Raw genomic sequence first — 18,522 nt, forward strand, 5'->3', positions numbered from 1 at the left:
GGTCAACAAAAGTCAATGACCTGTTATGACAGGTTATGTGCCACTGTCAAGCTACAATTGGTCCGGGGTCTTTTATTTCTTCAATCCCAAACCGTTCAACAAAAGTCAAAGACCTGTTATAACAGGTTATGTGCCACATGTCAAGCTACAATTGGTCCAAAAAAAGAAAAAATAATATTTTTTTTTTGAGAAATTCTACATGGTGGCCTCAAGAATTCAATTTTTCTACGTAGAAGAACTTTTTTCCAACTCTCTTAAGTGGCACGGTGGGCACCCAAGTTTTGCAAAATTAAGCATAGTGGCCTTTTTTAGGTTTAATGGATAAGTTTTTATTTTTATTTTTTTAGGTTAATCAAAATTTATTTTTTTAAGAAAATAATAAAAAAAAATTAAAACCACCATTCAGCCACCCACCTGGCCACTGCCGCATGTCGCTGGCGCTCCCAGATCCCTTATCCCGACGCCACCTCGACCTCCTTCCCTTCCCCTTCCTTAACCACCGTAACCCCATCCTTGTAACCCGACCCTAACTAAGCCAATCCCGTAACCCAACCTCCACCCTTCGAAAACCCCAATACATTCGCCAGAAAAGTCCAGTCGCCCCTCCCCCACACCTCGAAAAGGTCGATGGTAGGGTTTCTTGTGTGTGTGGAGGGGCTGTCGGATTTTCCCGACTTCTTTTAGGGGTTTTCGATTAGTGAGGCTTGGGGTTACGGGATTGGTTAGGGAAGGGAAAGGGATGGAGGTCGGGGTGGCAACGATGCCGAGGGAGGGGGTTCTTGGCGCGCTGGCGTCGGGGGAGGGGGGTTAGGGCGCGCCGGCGTCAGGGGTAGTGGGTAGGGCAGGTGCAAGCTACCGTGGGTGGCTAGCTGATGTTTTTCTTTTTGTAAAATTAAAAAAAAAAATTAATTACTTATGGTTAACAAAAAAGTAAAAAAGCAAGATAGCTAAATACAACCTTGAATGACCTACTTAATACACCCTCCTAAAAAACCAAAAATGCCCCTTCTCTCTCCCTCGTCCTTTCCTTGCTACTCCATCCTCTCTTTCGTTCTTTTTTCTAAAAACACAAAAATTACTCCCTCGGTTTTTAACTACTTGCTCTACTTTTCTTTTCCAGCCGTTTTTAAATACTTGCTCAATTTCCTTATTTAGAAAGCTTTTACAATATTTACTTAATTTCTCTTACCTAGTGGACCCAACACAAATCATATTGTATTAATTTCATATTCTCTCTCTTCTAATTCTCTCCACTACTTTTGCTTTATACAATTTTTTTAATATTCCACCCACCCCACTACCTCCATATTTTATTAATTTCTCCAATTTCTCCTAAAACACTGCGCATGGAAAAACGGAGCAAATATTTAAAAACGGAGGGAGTAACACAAAACCCAGAAACCCAATACATAAGGTGAATTCAATCCTCTTTTTTATAATTCATCAAATCATCCAATTCAATTAGAAAAGTTAAATTTATCATATACTGATTGCGCTTTTCATTTAAGGGAAATTATTCCGTGTACCCCTGAGGTTTTGAAAAATACACTGTGCACCCTTGAAAACTTTCATATGCACCATGTAGCCTTGAGGTTTGTAAAAAAATGCACCACATACCCTAATCGTCTTACAAATGCACATATCATTGCCTTATCAAACTAAAATTATGCCCACACACTGGCTCATTTTTAGTACTTTATATTTATGGAGTAAAACCGCCTAAAAGCATAAATTACATCAAAATTTGAATTGTCGATCATTATCCTAAATTCTAAGGTGTTAGAATTTGATTTATCAATTAAGTTTGCTTGATAATTAAATGCTTTAGCATTATACTAGCATTACACTGTAACTATTTAATAGAATTTGATGCTTATAGCCTATATGGAGTCTCAATTTAACAAAATTATCATTTGTTATATGAGTCTAGGGGTATTTTGTGCAAATTTTTACAAACCTCAGGAATATACGGCGTATTTTTTAAAACCTTAAGGGTACATGACTACACGGAACAATTTCCCTACATTTAACTGGGGTGAAATTCTGAAAATTTCAAAGTGAAGCATGAATAACTTTTTTATATTTTTGTTATTTAATTGGGACGATTTTTTTGAAATTTGCTATTGCGTTGATTATTAGTTTTCCATTGTCCATAACAATTGTAAAATTTCCCGTCAAAAAAAAAGAAAAAAAAAAAACAATTGTAAAATGTATGCAATTGCAATTTTAAATTTTTTTTTTTTTTTTTGATTTATTTATTTATTTATTTATTTTTGGTGAATTTTAAAATTTTGGTTGTATTTTGAGGGTTGCACTTTGCATGTACCTTAGTATGAAATTATCTAGTAGATTTTAGTTAGCTCGGTCGAAATTGATCATCTTATTTCTTCTAGTTGGGCTGTAATAGACAAGACTGTTTTGTGTTACTGGGGTGAAATACACGAATTTATTTTGTGTAGCTGGGATGAAATAGTAGCTAATGTGTCATATACATTATCTAAAATAGACTCAATTGTTTCATATGTTTGATCTGAAAGTGAAAGTGCGTGCCTTTATATTGGGGTATAAGTTGTCCGAAATACTTGTTTTTATTATTCGTTTCACATAGTTTAAAGTGCTGAACTTGACTATACGGCTATACCTCTTGCCTGAGAAAGTTATACATGTACATAAAATATATTTGTGCAGCTTATAAGTACATCTGTACATGTACATATGTACACATGTACATATTTATCAAACTACATGTACATATCTGTTTAATTCAACCATGATCAAGCGTGGTATTTTGGTAATGCTATATGAAACATACAAGATAACTGTTCAAATGGTTGGAAATAGAGTATAACGTTTTGCTTAATTTGTATGAAATATAGTCTAGGGTGTTGTTAAATTTGTGTGAAATAGAGTATATATACTATTTTGTTCAATATGCTCGAAATATAGGCATATGTTTCGTTCAATATGTGCGAAATAGAGGCATAAGTTTTGTTCAATATAACTGAAATGAACTAATCTCTTTCATTCATCTTGCATGAAATGTACTCCAAAAATGTACAATCCATATTCTTAAACACATACATGAAGAAGTCATTTAATTGAGGAGAGCGTCAAATAATATCTAAATTTGTTTAAAAACGTCTTTTAATATATAGTTATAGAAGTTATATATGGATAAAGATATGGTTTAGGAATAAATTGATGAGTGGTTAAATAACAATGAGGAACATATAAACATTTTTAGGTGGATATCATCACCTCCCCTTAATTTATATAATAGAGATGTAGTGTTTATTTATATTACAATATTAAGATTGTACTTATCATTCATGTTAATACTACTACTTTTCTTTTAGTTCAAAATATGTAAAATTTCATTTCAAGTATGTAGCCTTAAGGAGGGAAAACTATCGTCCATTACAATCCCAATTAGTATTTTAAATTAATTTTGGTACTCTTTTGACAAATGTTTTAAATTTATGATGATCATATTCTTTATCAAGGTGAAAGAGGAGGGAAGAAGCTAAGTTTTATAATTCTTGTAGTGTTAAAAAATAAGGAAAAAAAGGGTTACATCAAGTAAACCTAGGCCGCATTTAGCAACCCTCAAAATAGTTCGCCAAAAAATCAAATAATGGGCACTATGCTTAAATTTTCAAAACCTTGGTGTCTCTTAAGAGTGTTGGAAAAAAGTTTGTCTACCACGTAGAAAAATGGAATCCTTGGAGCCACCATGTAGAATTTCCCATTTTTTTTAAAAAAAATAAAGAAAACCCTTAATCCCCTACCAGACCACCGTAACCCCCCCCCCCACCACCACCACCACCACCACCTGCCACCGTCGGCTACGCCAACTCCTCCCTTCCCCTGCCCCAATAGTGTGTCGCTTTCCCCCAAAACCCCCTATGTCAGTGTTGCGACCCTCCTAGCTTCCACCTCTAATCCCCTCCTTTTCCGATCCGATTTTCTGCCAACCATAACCGAAACTCCCTTTAAACCTCTCCAACCATTCGAAACACCCTAGAAACCCCACCCCCACTCCCGAAAACCCCCAACAACCACTTCCTCACCGTCTAAAACCTTACCCGCTAGGGTTTCGGGGTAAGCGGAGTGGTGGTTCGAAGTTTTCGAAACGAGGGAGAGGTTTTATTGGTGGTTGCGTAGGGGTTTTGGGGAGGGGGGACGCCGGAGCGGCGACTCTAGTAGTGGGGGAGAGACGACGGTCCAGCGAGGGAGGTGGCAGGGCTGTGCGGGTTGTCGTATTGGCTGGGTGGTTGGGGCTTTGGATGGGTGGGTTTTTTTTTATATTTTGGTTTTTCTTTTGTTTTTTTATATATTTTCAACCAATTAATTTGCGACATGTGTCACTTTAACCAAATTTTAAAAAAATTTAACCCATTCAACTGGTAACCAGCATTTAGGATTGAAGAAAAAGAAAACCCCCCAAAGTACGGATTATTCCAGAATAATCCAAAGTTGGGATTATTCTACCAAAATTGATGAATGAGATTAATTTTTCTAATTTTTCCTTAAACCATCTTAAATAATAGAATAAAAAATTAGGAAACATACGAATTTTATTTCCCTTAACAATTTATTGGTTAGTGAAATATTGACCGATAACCTCAAATTACTCAAACATGTAATACACCATTGATATGTCTATTTTATATAGTGATTTACCCCCGTCCCTTGGTCGTATTTAGGAGTATTTATAGCTCTACAGAGCCACTTTTATTACTAATATGCGTTTTCTAATGTTATCGTAGTCTTGGTATTGTTTATAGGAAATTGCAGATTTGGGGCATTTTCCCAGACTTATTTGAGCCATTATGAGCATTTGAGTAGGAGCGCATTCATATGACCATATTCCGTAGCCCAAGACTGGTTGGAGTTATCAAATCGGTGACTAAGGGCTCGGCGAAGAAGAGTTCGAGGCATTGGATCGAGCTATAAAGACCCAAGGAGGAAATCCAGATTGGGCCAAGAAAGTGGCCCAATCGAAGTAGTCCTTTTCCCAAGAGCTCGCCCGACCGAGAAGGTCCTTGACCTGAGGCGCGCTCGGCCGAGCGAGGTAGAAGAAAGAGGGCAGTACTCCAATCGGGCGCGAGGGAAGACCTCAGCAACAAAAAGGCGGGCCTTGCCGGGCGAGATGGTGCCCTACCAAGCGCGTGTTTCTAAGAGAAGATTAGCGTCTTCAATTATACTTTGTTTTAACTTTGGATTTTCGAGCTTTAATATAAATAGGCTTTTGTTAAGCGAGTTTTACTTACGCTTTTCTTTAGTTAAATTCTCAAACTCTAGTTTTAAGCTTTTGGTTAATACTCTTGTTCTCTGTATACACTTTTGGTTTATGCAATTCATTATTTCCCGTCTACTTTAGTAATAATTTCTTCCCCTTTTATTTTCAGTAGTTTAATTGTTTTGATTGATAATGTCTTGTTTATTTCTTCCCCTTATACATTTCACTGACTCATCACCTTTCTAATTTTGTCAATAACTAAAGGAGGAAGAAGAAGGTCAATTTTGTGGTTATAGAATTTGCATGCCACGAACCTTTTTCTGGATTTTCATGAGTTAAGGAAGTTCTCCTTGCACATGAAATCCCACACCTACAATTTACCATTAATTATGCAAAATTAGACAAAAAATAAGGAATTAGAGAGATGAAGAAAGAGATTTGAGCATTACAATGGTGGAAGAAAGAGAATTGGCCACTAGAATATATGGTGGAAGAAAGAGAATTGAAACCCTAATTTACCTTTCAATTGAATGAGTTGGGTAGTTTTGCCCTAATTCACCTTCTAATGTATTATATATTACCCTAAAAAGATAGAGAGTAAATTGAAGAGCCAAAAAAGGAGGGAAAATTACCCTGAGGCTGCAAGTAGAGAAAATAAGGGTCAATGCCTGAAACCCTCGGTCAACGCTGGAAAAAGGAGGGGAAGTTTTATCTAACAAAAAAAGTGATCGTGGAGGTTTTTTTTAAACAAAATTTTTTTAAAAGGTTTTTTCTTGCAAAATGAGACATTTAAAAGGTTGTTTCTGACAAATTTTCCAAAATATAAACACTAATTACACTTTATTTACGCGTGTTTTTGTCATGAATTCCTAATTTTATACAATTTTCAAGAGTATATTTAAAGCTTATATATAGCCATAAGCATTACCCTTTTCTTTTTTATATTCCTCATCCAAACCTACACTACCTTTTTTTTTAGTTATTTCTTTTCACTCACATTCATTAATTTTCAATAAATTATACCTTACTATCTTTCTTTTACCTAACACTAAGTATCGGTCAAAGTACAACACTTATTAAAACGCGGATTAAGTATGATTATATGAAAAGAAATTCCAACGTCTAACTAATAAGTTTAGATCTATGAATTAACTAAAACAACAATTGCTGATATCATCACTTTTTCAAATTGCACACATGTCAAGTTGTGGTTAAAATCTTTCTCGCCTAAATTAATTGCTGACATCATATTTTTATTTTTATTTTTATTTTTTACCTTAAATTATTACAATAGTTTTTTTTTTTAAAACAATTATTATATTATATTATATTATATTCCATATATTATATAATGATGAATTTTTGTTACTATTTGGCTTCAAAATATAATTACTCTCGGTTAAAGAGTATTTTGTATTGTATAATTTACTTAAATTTATACCCTTATTCAAAATTAGTTAGATCTAAATAGAATTGCAATTAATGGTTATGTTTTAATAATTTATCTCATATGAGGGAAATATGTTTAAAGAAATTTTTTATGTCTTGCATCGCACGAGGCTTATCTAATAGGATAACAAAGTGATACACATGAAAAGAAAAGAAAAAAAAAACAAAACAAAACTCCAAACACCGGATAATGTCACTCCTATTTTGCCTAACTAGGTTAGCCCCGTGCGATGCACGGTTTTAAAATAAGAAATGAATTATAGACTCTTTAGCACATGTTGAGAGAAAACAACTACTTTCTCTGTAGTACTTTCTAATTAAATATGAAAATACAATTTCTAAAAATCCATTATTTTCATATTTAATTAGGAAGAATCAATTAAATTATATTATCAACTATGTTTAACAATTACTTGTAAATAATAAAATAGCGTAATATGCGTTGAAAATCTAAAATTCAATTTGAATTTAATTTTCAAAACAATATTAAATAGGGTAGCACAAAAAGGGAAAAAAATAATAATATGACATCATTTTGACAGGAAAAATTAAATAAGAGAATGACACGTAAGCAGTGATGACGTCAGCGGTTGTTACTTTAGTAATATTTATAGATGATTACTAATTTGTCATTTTATATATTTTGGAATCTAATTACAGGACACAACTACTTTCCTTTAGCATATTAATTCTTTCAGAAAATAAAATATCTAAACTTTAGCGAATCATTCATCTAGTTTCAAACTTTTAAGATCATTTTTTAAATGCCACTCGTATTAGTGTATTACTATCGCTACATCAATTTTGTAAATAAAAAATAAAAAGGCAAAGTTGTTAAAAAAACCTTTTAAATGCATCATTTTGCAACACAAAAAAAAAAAAAAAAAAAAAAAAAAAAAAAAAAAAAAACTTTTAAAAGCTTTTTGACAAAAGAAAACCAGATTTTTAACATTTTAGCAAAAGAAAACCCGATTGTGAAATTTTTTGTTCAAGATAACATAATGCCTCTAATTCACTTAATTTCTTCTAATTAAACTCTAACTATCACTTAATTATTTAATAATTAAATTAATTTATAAATTAAGAAAAAAATAAAAACCACCACCCCTTCCCTGATAGCACCACCAGACAGCCAACACTCCTCACCTGGCCACCGTATTTGATCCCCAATAACCGACAACCTAGCCACCCCAAAACCAACTAAAACCGACCACCTCGAAACCCCTAATTTAATCAATTCGAAGATAAAAGAGTTTCCCATTTTGAATAAAAACCCTAATCATCTTCTTCCTTTTAATCAATGACGTTTTCTCCTATTTCTGGCTGATCGCCCTTTAATAAAATAATTCATCCTCTTTTTTTTTTTTTTTTTTTTTGATTTTTCTGTGTTAAAAATATTAAAACTCCGCCATTTTTGTTTGTTGTAAAGCTTGTTGGGGTGGCGGGTGGTTTGGTTTTGGGGGTGGTCAGTTTTACTGGATTTTGAAGTGGCTGGGTGGTTGGGTTTAGGGGGTTTGGGATGGTCGATTTTAGGGGATTTCGAGGTGGATGGGTGGTAGGGTTTTGGGGTGGTCGATTTTTAGGGGTTTCGGGATGTGTGGGTGGTCGGTTTTAGGGGGTCAGGTGGGGGTTACGGTGGTCAAGTAAGGACTGGTTGTGGTCCGGTGGTGCTGCCTGGGGAGGGGGAAAGAAAAGGGGTGGTGGTTTTTATTTATTTTTTTAATTTAATTATTAAATGGTGAGTAGGAAGGTAATTAGAAGAAATTAAACGTTAATTAAGTGAATTAGTGGTACTGGTTGTTTTGAAAAAAAAAATATTTCGGGTTTTTTTTTACAATAAAGCTTTTAAAAGGTTTTTTTTCGCAAAATGGTGTATTTAAAAGGTTTTTATTTTGACAAATTTTCCAAATAAATAATAGTCACATTTTATTAAAATGTTACTCCACATTTATACGAGGATAAACTTGTATTTCTCCATTTATATAATATAATTGAAACAACACAGAAAAATTCCAAAAAAAATCTACTTAGCTGTAATTAAATTAATAAAAACTCCTCTAAATAAAAAATCGAGTTCCATTCACAATATATCAGATCACCATAAAATTACATTAAATGAGATGATTTTCCATCATAATCATCATCAAAACTACATGACAAAAAACAAAAACAAAATTACACTATTAGGAGTACTTTTTAATTAGTTAAGTGTTCGTGTTTTAATTAGTGTTATACTTTTTTTTTTTTTTTTTTGCAAAAAGTTGGAGTGTCATATTTTTCTCTTTTATAATCCTTAGCCAAACCCACTACTACGAGTACTTTTTTTTATTATTTTTTCCACTCACACATTCTTTATTTTTTCAAGAAACTATTACCCTCGATATATTTCGTTTACAATTTTTTAATACTCCAACTACTTTAATTACCTCTTTTTTTATTTAAGTTTATTAAATTTTCGATAACTATGTGTCGATTAAAGTGTAACACTTATCAAAAACATAGATATAATTAGATGAAAAGCAATTCCAAAGTCTAACTAAGGTGTTGTTTGGTTAACCTTCAAATATGCGGAAAATGAAAATTCATGGGAATTTGCAAAGAGAGGGTATTGCGTGCGTACGGACGTACGAACTATTTGGTGCGGGAGGCTTGGCTTATATATTTTACTTGTTAGCTGATATGTTTCATGTGTTGGCTAATATGTTTCATTTGTTGGCTTATATGGTTTTTATGTTGGCTAATATATTCTTTTTGTTGGCTGATATATTTTGTTTTATCCTTTTATTAGCTGATATCAGACATCATTTGGCTTATATGTTTTTTTAGTTGGCTGACATATTTATTTTGTTGGTTGATATGTATATTTTAATTATTAGCTTATATGTTTCATTTTATTAGCTGATATCTTTATTTGTTGGCTTACCTGTTGCTTTTGTTAGCTGATTTCATCCTTTTGTTGGCTGATATGTTCTCTCTGGTTGACTTATATGTACCTTTTGTTGGTTGATTTCATCTTCTTGTTGGCTGATATGTATTTTTTGTTGGCTGATAAGTACCTTTTGTTGGCTGATATATTACTCTTGTTGGCTGATATGTATCTTTTGTTGGATGATATGCTCCTTTTATTGGATGATATATTTTTATTAATGTCTGATATGTCCATAATATTGACTTATATCAAACATCAATTGGATGATATATATTATTTGTTGGCTAATATGATTAAGTACATACAAGATACAAAATTTGTTTCCTTCTCTCTCTTCTTTCCCCCCCCCTTCCTCTCTTTCTCTCTCATTAACAATATACTGTACAAAAATTGTAGCTGATACGTTCTCCTTAACAACAACAAATTCACATTTCTTCTCTCTCCTCTCTCCCCTCTTCCTCTCTTTCTTTCTTTTTATTAGGAACATACAATGGCTGATATGTTCTCATTAACAACAAATCACCCCCACACTCTCTCTCCTTCCTCCCACAAACGCACGCCAGAGCCCAAACGCAACCACGTCGGAGCCCAGCCGCGATTCACACCCCAACCACGCAAGCACGATTCGCACCCCAACCACGCAAACCAAGCAGCGAACGCACCACCAGGGATCCGTCGCCGCCGCCTCCTACTACACCACCAAGGATCGCAATTCAATCCTCCGCCGACGTCGCCTCCTTCTTCGCCATGCCCCCCTTTCAATTCAATAGCAAATCTCGAAATAAATAGCCCTTTGGATTAATTATGAATGTTTTATGCAATTTCGATTTTGATTTTGATCTGGAAAAAAGAGGGGTATAGGAGATAGAAAGAGATAGGAAGAGAAGAAGGAGAGAGTAAGAGAAATGAGAAGAGTTGTGACGCATTGCCGCACGAACTGTTGGGTGCGGGTGGACGCATCCAATAGTTTGTGATTTGCAAATAGGGTAGTTGTTTGGTTAACAACAAAAAGTGAAAATGGAAGAATTGGAAATTCATGAGAATTTTGACTTATCACAAACATAGGAAGTTAATTCCTACCCCTTTGGTCACTCAAAATTCCCATGAATTTCAAATTCTTTTATGAGAACCAAACAACTTATGGTCATTTCCTAGAAATTGTATGAAGGAAATAAATTCCCATGAAATACAAATTACCATAGGAATTAAATTCCTATGTTAACCAAACAAGCCCTAATAAGTTTGGATAGGATAACAAAGTGATGCACATGAAAAGATTAAGAAGATTTCCCTTTTAGGTTTTCTCCTTGGGAGGATTTTTTGGTTCCCTCTAGGGTTTTACCTTGGAAGGGTTTTTCTAGCCTCTATTACTAGATTTTTTCTATTTTTTTTGAAGGTTTTCCTTCACTCTTCTCCTTTTTTTCTCTTCTCTTCCATCTCTTTTCTTCTGATCTCAATTGTAAATTTTTGTAGGGGCTTTTTACCGGTGGTAAGCCCTAAAAAACTTTTTATTTGCTTTCAATAAATGGATCTCATCTTTATGATGGGGTTTATTCAATTACGCCTATGTTTTTTGTTTGTTCGTGTGATAAACATTGAAGATTTAGGGTTTCATCGTCTCCAAAAGTATCTAGAAGGTCATATGAGTTTCTTCACCCAAACAACTACTCATCCGTGGATTTCAAGCCGAATTAAAGCTAACTCACAGATTGTATTGCTTCAGATGAAGTTTTTTATTGAGCCGATCGTCGATTGAATCTGCGATGTAACTAGTTTTAAGGTGATTTGTATTTGTATTAAAATTTTAAATTTCTTAGGAATTGTTTGTAAGTGCCGTTTAGATATCTTTTATTAATGAAATTCTTTTTCTTCTTATAAAAATAATTTTTTTTAAAAAAAAAAAAAGTGATGCACTTGAAAAGAAAAGGAAAAAAATAAAAAATAAATTCCAAACGCCGGATAATGTCACTCCTATCTTGTCTAAATGATTACTAATTTGTCATTTTATATATTTTGGAATCTAATTACAGTACACAACTACTTTCCTTAGCATAATAATTCTTTTACAAAATAAAATATCTAAACTTTAGCCAATCATTCATCTAGTTTCAAACTTTTTATAAAGTCATTTTTAAAATGTTACTCGTATTAGTGTACTACCATAGTACTATTGCTGAAAATCTTACGTGGACCTAAGGTTTATTCACTCTTAACTGGTATTATATTTAACACAGTGACCTTTATTATTAGCATTGTAACATTATTTTAATAAGTAACCTTTTTAAAAAACTTGAGTGACCTTTAATATTAATATGAACTTAGAATACGACATTATGTTGAATAATGACCTAATTTTAACATAGTGATATTTACTATTCATATTGACCATTATATTAAAAATTTCATTAAAAAAATTAACCTTTCATAGCTTTTATAATGTCACACTAACTTTTATTTCAACATAATAACCTTTATTTTAATATAGTGACCTATTTTTTTTATTAATAAACCAATTATATTATCTCTAATGTTAATGGTTCACAATAAATTAGTATAAATCAGGTCCATTTAAGAATTTATAACACAAAAGTCTACAATTTTTTTATTTTAAAAAAAGAAAAGGTCATTTTAACGATGTTACTTCACATAAATAAAATTGAAACAAATACAGAAATAAAATTTCAAAATATCAACGCAGCAATAATTAAAATTAAGTAACCCGAAACAATTCATAAACTCCACTAAAATAAAAATCAAATTCCATCCACAATATATCGGATCACCATTCGAAAATTACATTAAGTCAGATGATTTTCCACCATATTTCATAATCATCATCAAAAACTACATGACAAAAAACAATAACAAAATTCCAAAAAAATATCTGGGAAAAGGTTAAAAAAAAAAGGAAAATTTGTCAGAAACAACCTTTTAAAGTACCCACTTTATTTAAAACAACCTTTTAAATTTTTTTTTGCAACTTCAGACCACATTATAAAATTTTTTTATCAAATACAACCAAATGCTACTTTCTGGCGTTGATTCTATTTTTCCCGATGTTGACCACTAGTGTGCAACGCACATGACCTCGTATATGCTTAATACACTAATTTTCCCTCCAATTTATTCGTACTAAAATAGGGATGAAAGAGAAGCAGGGGTTTTAATAAGAGTTAATTGGAGGGAAAAGAGGGTGTATTAAGCAAAATAGGAGGTCACGTGACTCGCACCCTCGTGGTCAACATCGGGAAAAATAGAGTTAACGCCGAAAAGTAACATTTGGTTGTCTTTGATAAAAAAAATTTATAATGTGGTTTGAAATTGCAAAAAAAAATTTAAAAGGTTGTTTTAAATAAAGTGGACACTTTAAAAGGTTGTTTTTGACAAATTTTCCAAAAAAAAACTCCCAGAATAAATCTAACACAACAACTCTTAATCTAATTACTACTCCTCAATTTGAATCATACTCCACTAATAATATCTTCAAAATCGCCGGTTAATTATTCTCTCTCTTACCCCAAATATTCAAATTAAAAAAAAAAAAAATGTTATCAAATCAATCTTGAAACCCAGTTTTCTCCCAAATCGCATTCCTAACCTTATGCAGATCTCTCCCTTTCAACGTCCTTCCAACACCTTCATGAACTGAACACGACGCAATTCTCGTCCTCGCTAAATACTCATGCGGCGGCACCCATTCATCGCCGCCGTCATCTCCGCCACAACTTCCGCCATTTATCTCAAACTCGCCGTTAAAACTCCATTTATCAGCCTTATACTCTTCCCGGAGTATCTTCGACCAGTCCGGAATGTTCACCGGCATCGACACCGCATCTCCGCCTACTACGCATTTACTTTTACTACGTCCCGGAGTTGGCGCTGCCATCGGCCTCCTTGACTTCCGCCAAATCGGCGGTGACTCGGGTGGGTCGGATCGGGTTGACCCGCCCCAAACGTCGGATTCCTCGAACTCTAATTCGGTGGTTGTTTTGATCGGTGATGGTTGGATCGGATCGTTGCTTAGGAATCGGTAGTTGCTCGCTCTTCTTGTTGCCATCATGTAACTCTTCGTACTCGCCATTTTTATTTTTTTCTTCGGATCAAATTATAATTTATAATTAATTTTTTTTTGGGTTAGGAAAAAATGGTTGAGAAAAATGTAATGGGAAGAAGAATGATGATGATTGGGTGTAGTTGGCAATGGAGTTGGCAAGAAAGACTAAAAATGGGTAACGCCAATTTATAATGGATTTTGTGGATAAGGTTTCGATCCAATCAAATTTTCTCTATCCTTCGAAGTTACAAATTTGCCCTTCGGTGTTTTTAATTTTAAATACTCCGTCCTTTTATATACTTTATTAAAAGTTTAGCCAAGTTATTAACAGTTGCCAAGTGTTCCTATCAGAAAAAATGTAAATTTTTGGATAAATAAAGTTGCCAAGTGTAGTGCATTTTTCATTTATTGTTTTTTTTTTATGGAGTAATTACTTTCTTTAGCATTCTTAAAATAAAAATTATAAAAATAACTTCCTCTATCTCTTAAAGTTCGCTTAATGTACCTAGACAACTTTGTTCTCACATAAATTATTTTAAGTCTGGATAATATTTATTATCATGAATTCAGTCGATCAAAACTTAATATTCTGTACCAAAAAAAAAAACGGAGTAAAAGGTTAATTATTATACTTTGACACTTTGTATATATGTATAGTATAGCCGTATAGGCGTACAAGACTGCATATACATTAATCGTATACTCCTTACTTCACTCCAAAAATATTGCACCGTGTTAACTTTTCATGTTCTCGTTTAATTATTTATTGTGATTTATATGAGATCTTAGCATCTAATTTGTAGTTTTAATGTATTAACTTTTATTATTATACTCCATATTTTACTAATTGAGACCTAAATATATTAGCGATTAAAGTTGTTTACAACAGTGAAAGATAATATGGTGCAATATTTGTAAAATATAAAGTGTGTAAAATGGAGTGTTCAGGTAACTGGACAGTAAAAAATGAAATAATTGAAATAAAAGACTACTCTGTATAAAATCGTAATTGTACTACAGGTTCATTTTATCGAGGAAAATTTGTAAATTACCACCCAAAAAGGGGTCCTGTTTTGAAATTACCACCCAGTAAAAAATTTATTTTAAATTACCACCCATTAAAAATAAAATTCTTTTAGATTACTACCTTTTTTTGTTTTCCGGTGGAATTTCTGTTTGAGGGCCCCACATAACGGCTATAAACGGCTAATTTGACTCTTTTGACTATCTCTCTCCCCGATTTCTGCTCATTATAAATTGTCTAACTTCAATTAAAAAAAATTTGCCTCAAAATTTATTCAAAATTCCTCAAATTTCAACTGCTACTATTAGAAGAAGTTATCTACTAAAGAGCATACTCTCAATTTACAGCTAAGGTATGATTCCAGTACTTTGTAATTTAGGTTTGTTCCTTAATTCAGGAATTAGGGTTCCTGAGCCAATTAAATTTGGGGTTTTTTGCAATTAGGGTATTTGTTTGCAGTTAATTGTGCGATGTTGTTAGAATTCTGCTAATTGAAGTTGATGTTGTTGAAATTTGTTGAATGATTGTTTATTATGTTGAATAATTGTGTCTTATGTCCTATGTTTTGCGATTGAATAATATGAATGATTCAGTACAACCAAAGCATTCAATTTCCAGAAAAAAGTAGACTTAGGGTTTTGATTCAATCCTATATGGGTAGTTGAGAACTTAACAGAGAATTAAAGGAAGAAAGAGGGAAAAAATTGATGATTTTTGGTTAGATTAACAGAAGGAATTGAGGAGAGATGAAGAGTATGGAGTTTAATGCAGTAGTCAGAACGTCAGGTCAAAGAAAAGAAGAAAAAAAAGGAAGGAAGTTAATAAGGTGGGACCCACAGTCGGAAACTCAACCGGAAAACAAAAAAAGGTGGTAATCTGAAAGAATATTATTTTTAATGGGTGGTAATTTAAAATAAATTTTTTATTGGGTGGTAATTTCAAATTAGGACCCCTTTTTGAATGGTAATTTACAAATTTTCCTTTTATCGACGTGGTTTTATAATTTTATTGACGTGTACATATTTACGGATTAATCTTTGGCGTGATGGATATAATTGACGAGCTGACAAAGAATAGATAGGGATGGATAAAGATTTATTAATATCCTAATTGTCTTTTTGCACTTCTTGTTATACAACTCCAATAATGTACATGTAAAGACTAACAGTTACTTGTATGGTTTTACAAACTCTTGTGGTGTAAATTCAACCATTCACTTGACTTCCATTATTTTGATTTTCGATCAAATCCACCTAGGTAGGCTAAGCTTGAATTATTAATTACTCCGTATTTAGGATTTGCCCACATTTTCAAATATGTTGGTTATCATATTGACTCATGTTTTAGAGTAAAGTTCTTTTGTATTTGAGAGTTAATTTGGACTTAATTAATATAATTATTATGGAGTACAATAAAAAAAAACACTCCATACTTTATAAGAGAGTAAAGAATAAGATTTAAAGTAATCCAATCGATCATAGACAAATATCTTAAGATAAGCATTACATCGCTTTATTAAATTAATTAATTTTTTAAGTGAAGGTTTCAATAATGTACTATAATTAGTATAGCTAGATGAAATTGGGGGAATCAATGCTGATCTGCATTCTTATCATCCAAAGATTATTAATTATGTAGATTGCGTATTCTATTCATCATATACATATAAATTTATTGAGTCCGATCTATATTCTAAATTTTCACCAAAAAATCTATATTCTAAATTGCCAAAATTGGACAACCTTATCCTCACCACCTCAACCTCCATAACTTTAAGTTCTTAAGTCATATGGCTAAAGTGCAAAACAACAAGCAGCTTGTATGTTCTGCAAAAATATTCTCACTTAATTAAAATCCCTAATAAATTATTAAACCTCAATCTAAAACACTTTTTTAGTTCTTAAAATTAAATTGTTTTAACTTTTACCCTAGTTGTTTACTAAAGTATACTCCGTATTAACCAAATTTTTTGTACTACTCATAATATATAAAAATAAAAATTATTATATAATGATGTTCAAATGTCTTAATAAGAATTTTTAATGTATGTATCAAATTAAACTAATTAAAGTTTTACAAATTTATTAATCCGTATACGAGTATAAGTTAAAGTACGTTGTATTAATGATCGAAATTGTACCTTGATAAATGTATGTATCACATAAATAGTTCAATTTAAGATAAAGAATTGATCGAGGAAATATATTAAAATTAAACATCAACTAGCAAAATGAATATTAGTTCAATTTTAAGATAAACGGATCGATCGAGGAAATGTACTAAAATTAAACTTCATCAACTAGCAAGGTTTTCCTCTTAAATATTCCTTCTCTTGAACTGTATCATGTAGTAAATGAGTAGCATTGGAGCTTTAAGTAATTAATTAAACAATCCTACCTACACCAAAATATGCTTCATTCTTTAGTCTTTACGTGTATCCTTTGAAAGCACTCGTAAAATATAAGCTCCGTATTATTGTACTTCGTACAGTATTATCCAATAAATTATGTCATATTATATTATATGTTATCCTTCAAAATAATATATGAATAAATGAAATAAAGTCGGTAAGAAGAAGTTTCATGGAGAGTTACGAATTGAAGGATGGTTCGAGCTCTTGGTGATAAGACTCCCTTAGCTATAGAAGATATCAAGATATGTATGATGACATCTATAGATAAGGGAAGGGTTAATAAAGGCTTGTGTCTCCTTAAATAGTTAGACTTAGACAAAACCATCTTAATAAGTGTAGATAATGCTCCATCGTTTTTTTTTATTAAGGACACAATATTCCATCTTAAGAATTGTTCATTTCTTGTTTTCTTAAGAAACTTTAAATCTAATTAATTAAGATTAGTTATCGTGTTAATTACATCTTAATTTATTGGTACTTGTATTTTTTAAATTAGGAGTACGACACTTAAAAGTACCCTTTTATACTTCGTATATTGACTGTTCTATATCATTGTTCCATGCATGCTTTAAATTCATAATAGAGTTGATAATACGAGTATACGGTAAACAAGACTTACTGTTTCAATGTAAAATGTAGGAGTTATCAATAATATGATTGTGTGATACATGATGCCTAAAACTCCAAGTAACAGTCTCTTACAACATACACCTGGATTCTGGAATACGAAAACCATAGAAGAAGAAATCATACATGGACAAATTTATAACACAAGGGTATTTTAGGAAAATGTATTTAATATTTGTCGTTATCCAAGAGAAAATATTTAAAAATATAGAAAATAAATTAGAGGGTTCAGTGACCCACAGGATTAAGTCAGGGTGGCTTAAATGGAGAGCGGCCACGGGAGTGCTATGCGACCGCAGCATTCCCTTAAAGTTGAAGGGAAAATTCTACAGGACTGCCATAAGACCAGTGTTGCTCTATGGTACAGAATGTTGGGCTTCTAAGAAAGAGCATATTAAAAAGATGGAGGTTACGGAAATGCGCATGTTAAGGTGGATGTGTGGAAACACTTTAAGAGATAGAATCAGAAATGAGGTTATTCGCAAGAAAGTAGGTGTGGCGGGCATTGTAGATAAATTAAGGGAAAATCGTCTGCGTTGGTTTGGACATGTAAGACGGAGACCCGAGGGTGCACCGGTGCGAAGAGTGGAAGAGTGGGACCATGGAGGGATTAAACGAGGAAGAGGGAGACCAAAGATGACTTGGTTGGAAGGAGTGAGGAAGGATATGAAGTGCATGGATTTACGTGAGGATGAAGTTTTGGATCGTAAGGGATGGAGGAGAAAGATTTATGTTGATGACTACACGGAATAATCAAATTTGGTTCATGTTAGCCGACCCCACT

General features: G+C 32.7%; 1 protein-coding gene across 1 annotated transcript; it reads right to left on the reverse strand.

The window, feature by feature from the left end:
• Positions 1 to 12,324: 12,324 nt before the first annotated feature.
• On the reverse strand, positions 12,325 to 13,839 carry LOC145587534 (protein S40-4-like). The gene has a single exon (XM_081644270.1). It carries the CDS (start codon positions 13,699 to 13,701, stop codon positions 13,177 to 13,179), a length of 525 nt encoding a protein of 174 aa, XP_081500396.1. The 5' UTR covers positions 13,702 to 13,839; the 3' UTR covers positions 12,325 to 13,176.
• Positions 13,840 to 18,522: the final 4,683 nt, after the last annotated feature.

Source organism: Chenopodium album, chromosome 17 (assembly GCF_948465745.1).
Source record: "Chenopodium album chromosome 17, dcCheAlbu1.1, whole genome shotgun sequence".
NCBI classification, from domain to species: Eukaryota; Viridiplantae; Streptophyta; class Magnoliopsida; order Caryophyllales; family Amaranthaceae; genus Chenopodium; species Chenopodium album.

Excerpts from the sequence above, each read along its gene's own strand:
- LOC145587534 (XM_081644270.1), bottom strand. The coding sequence starts at position 13,701 with ATGGCGAGTACGAAGAGTTACATGATGGCAACAAGAAGAGCGAGCAAC.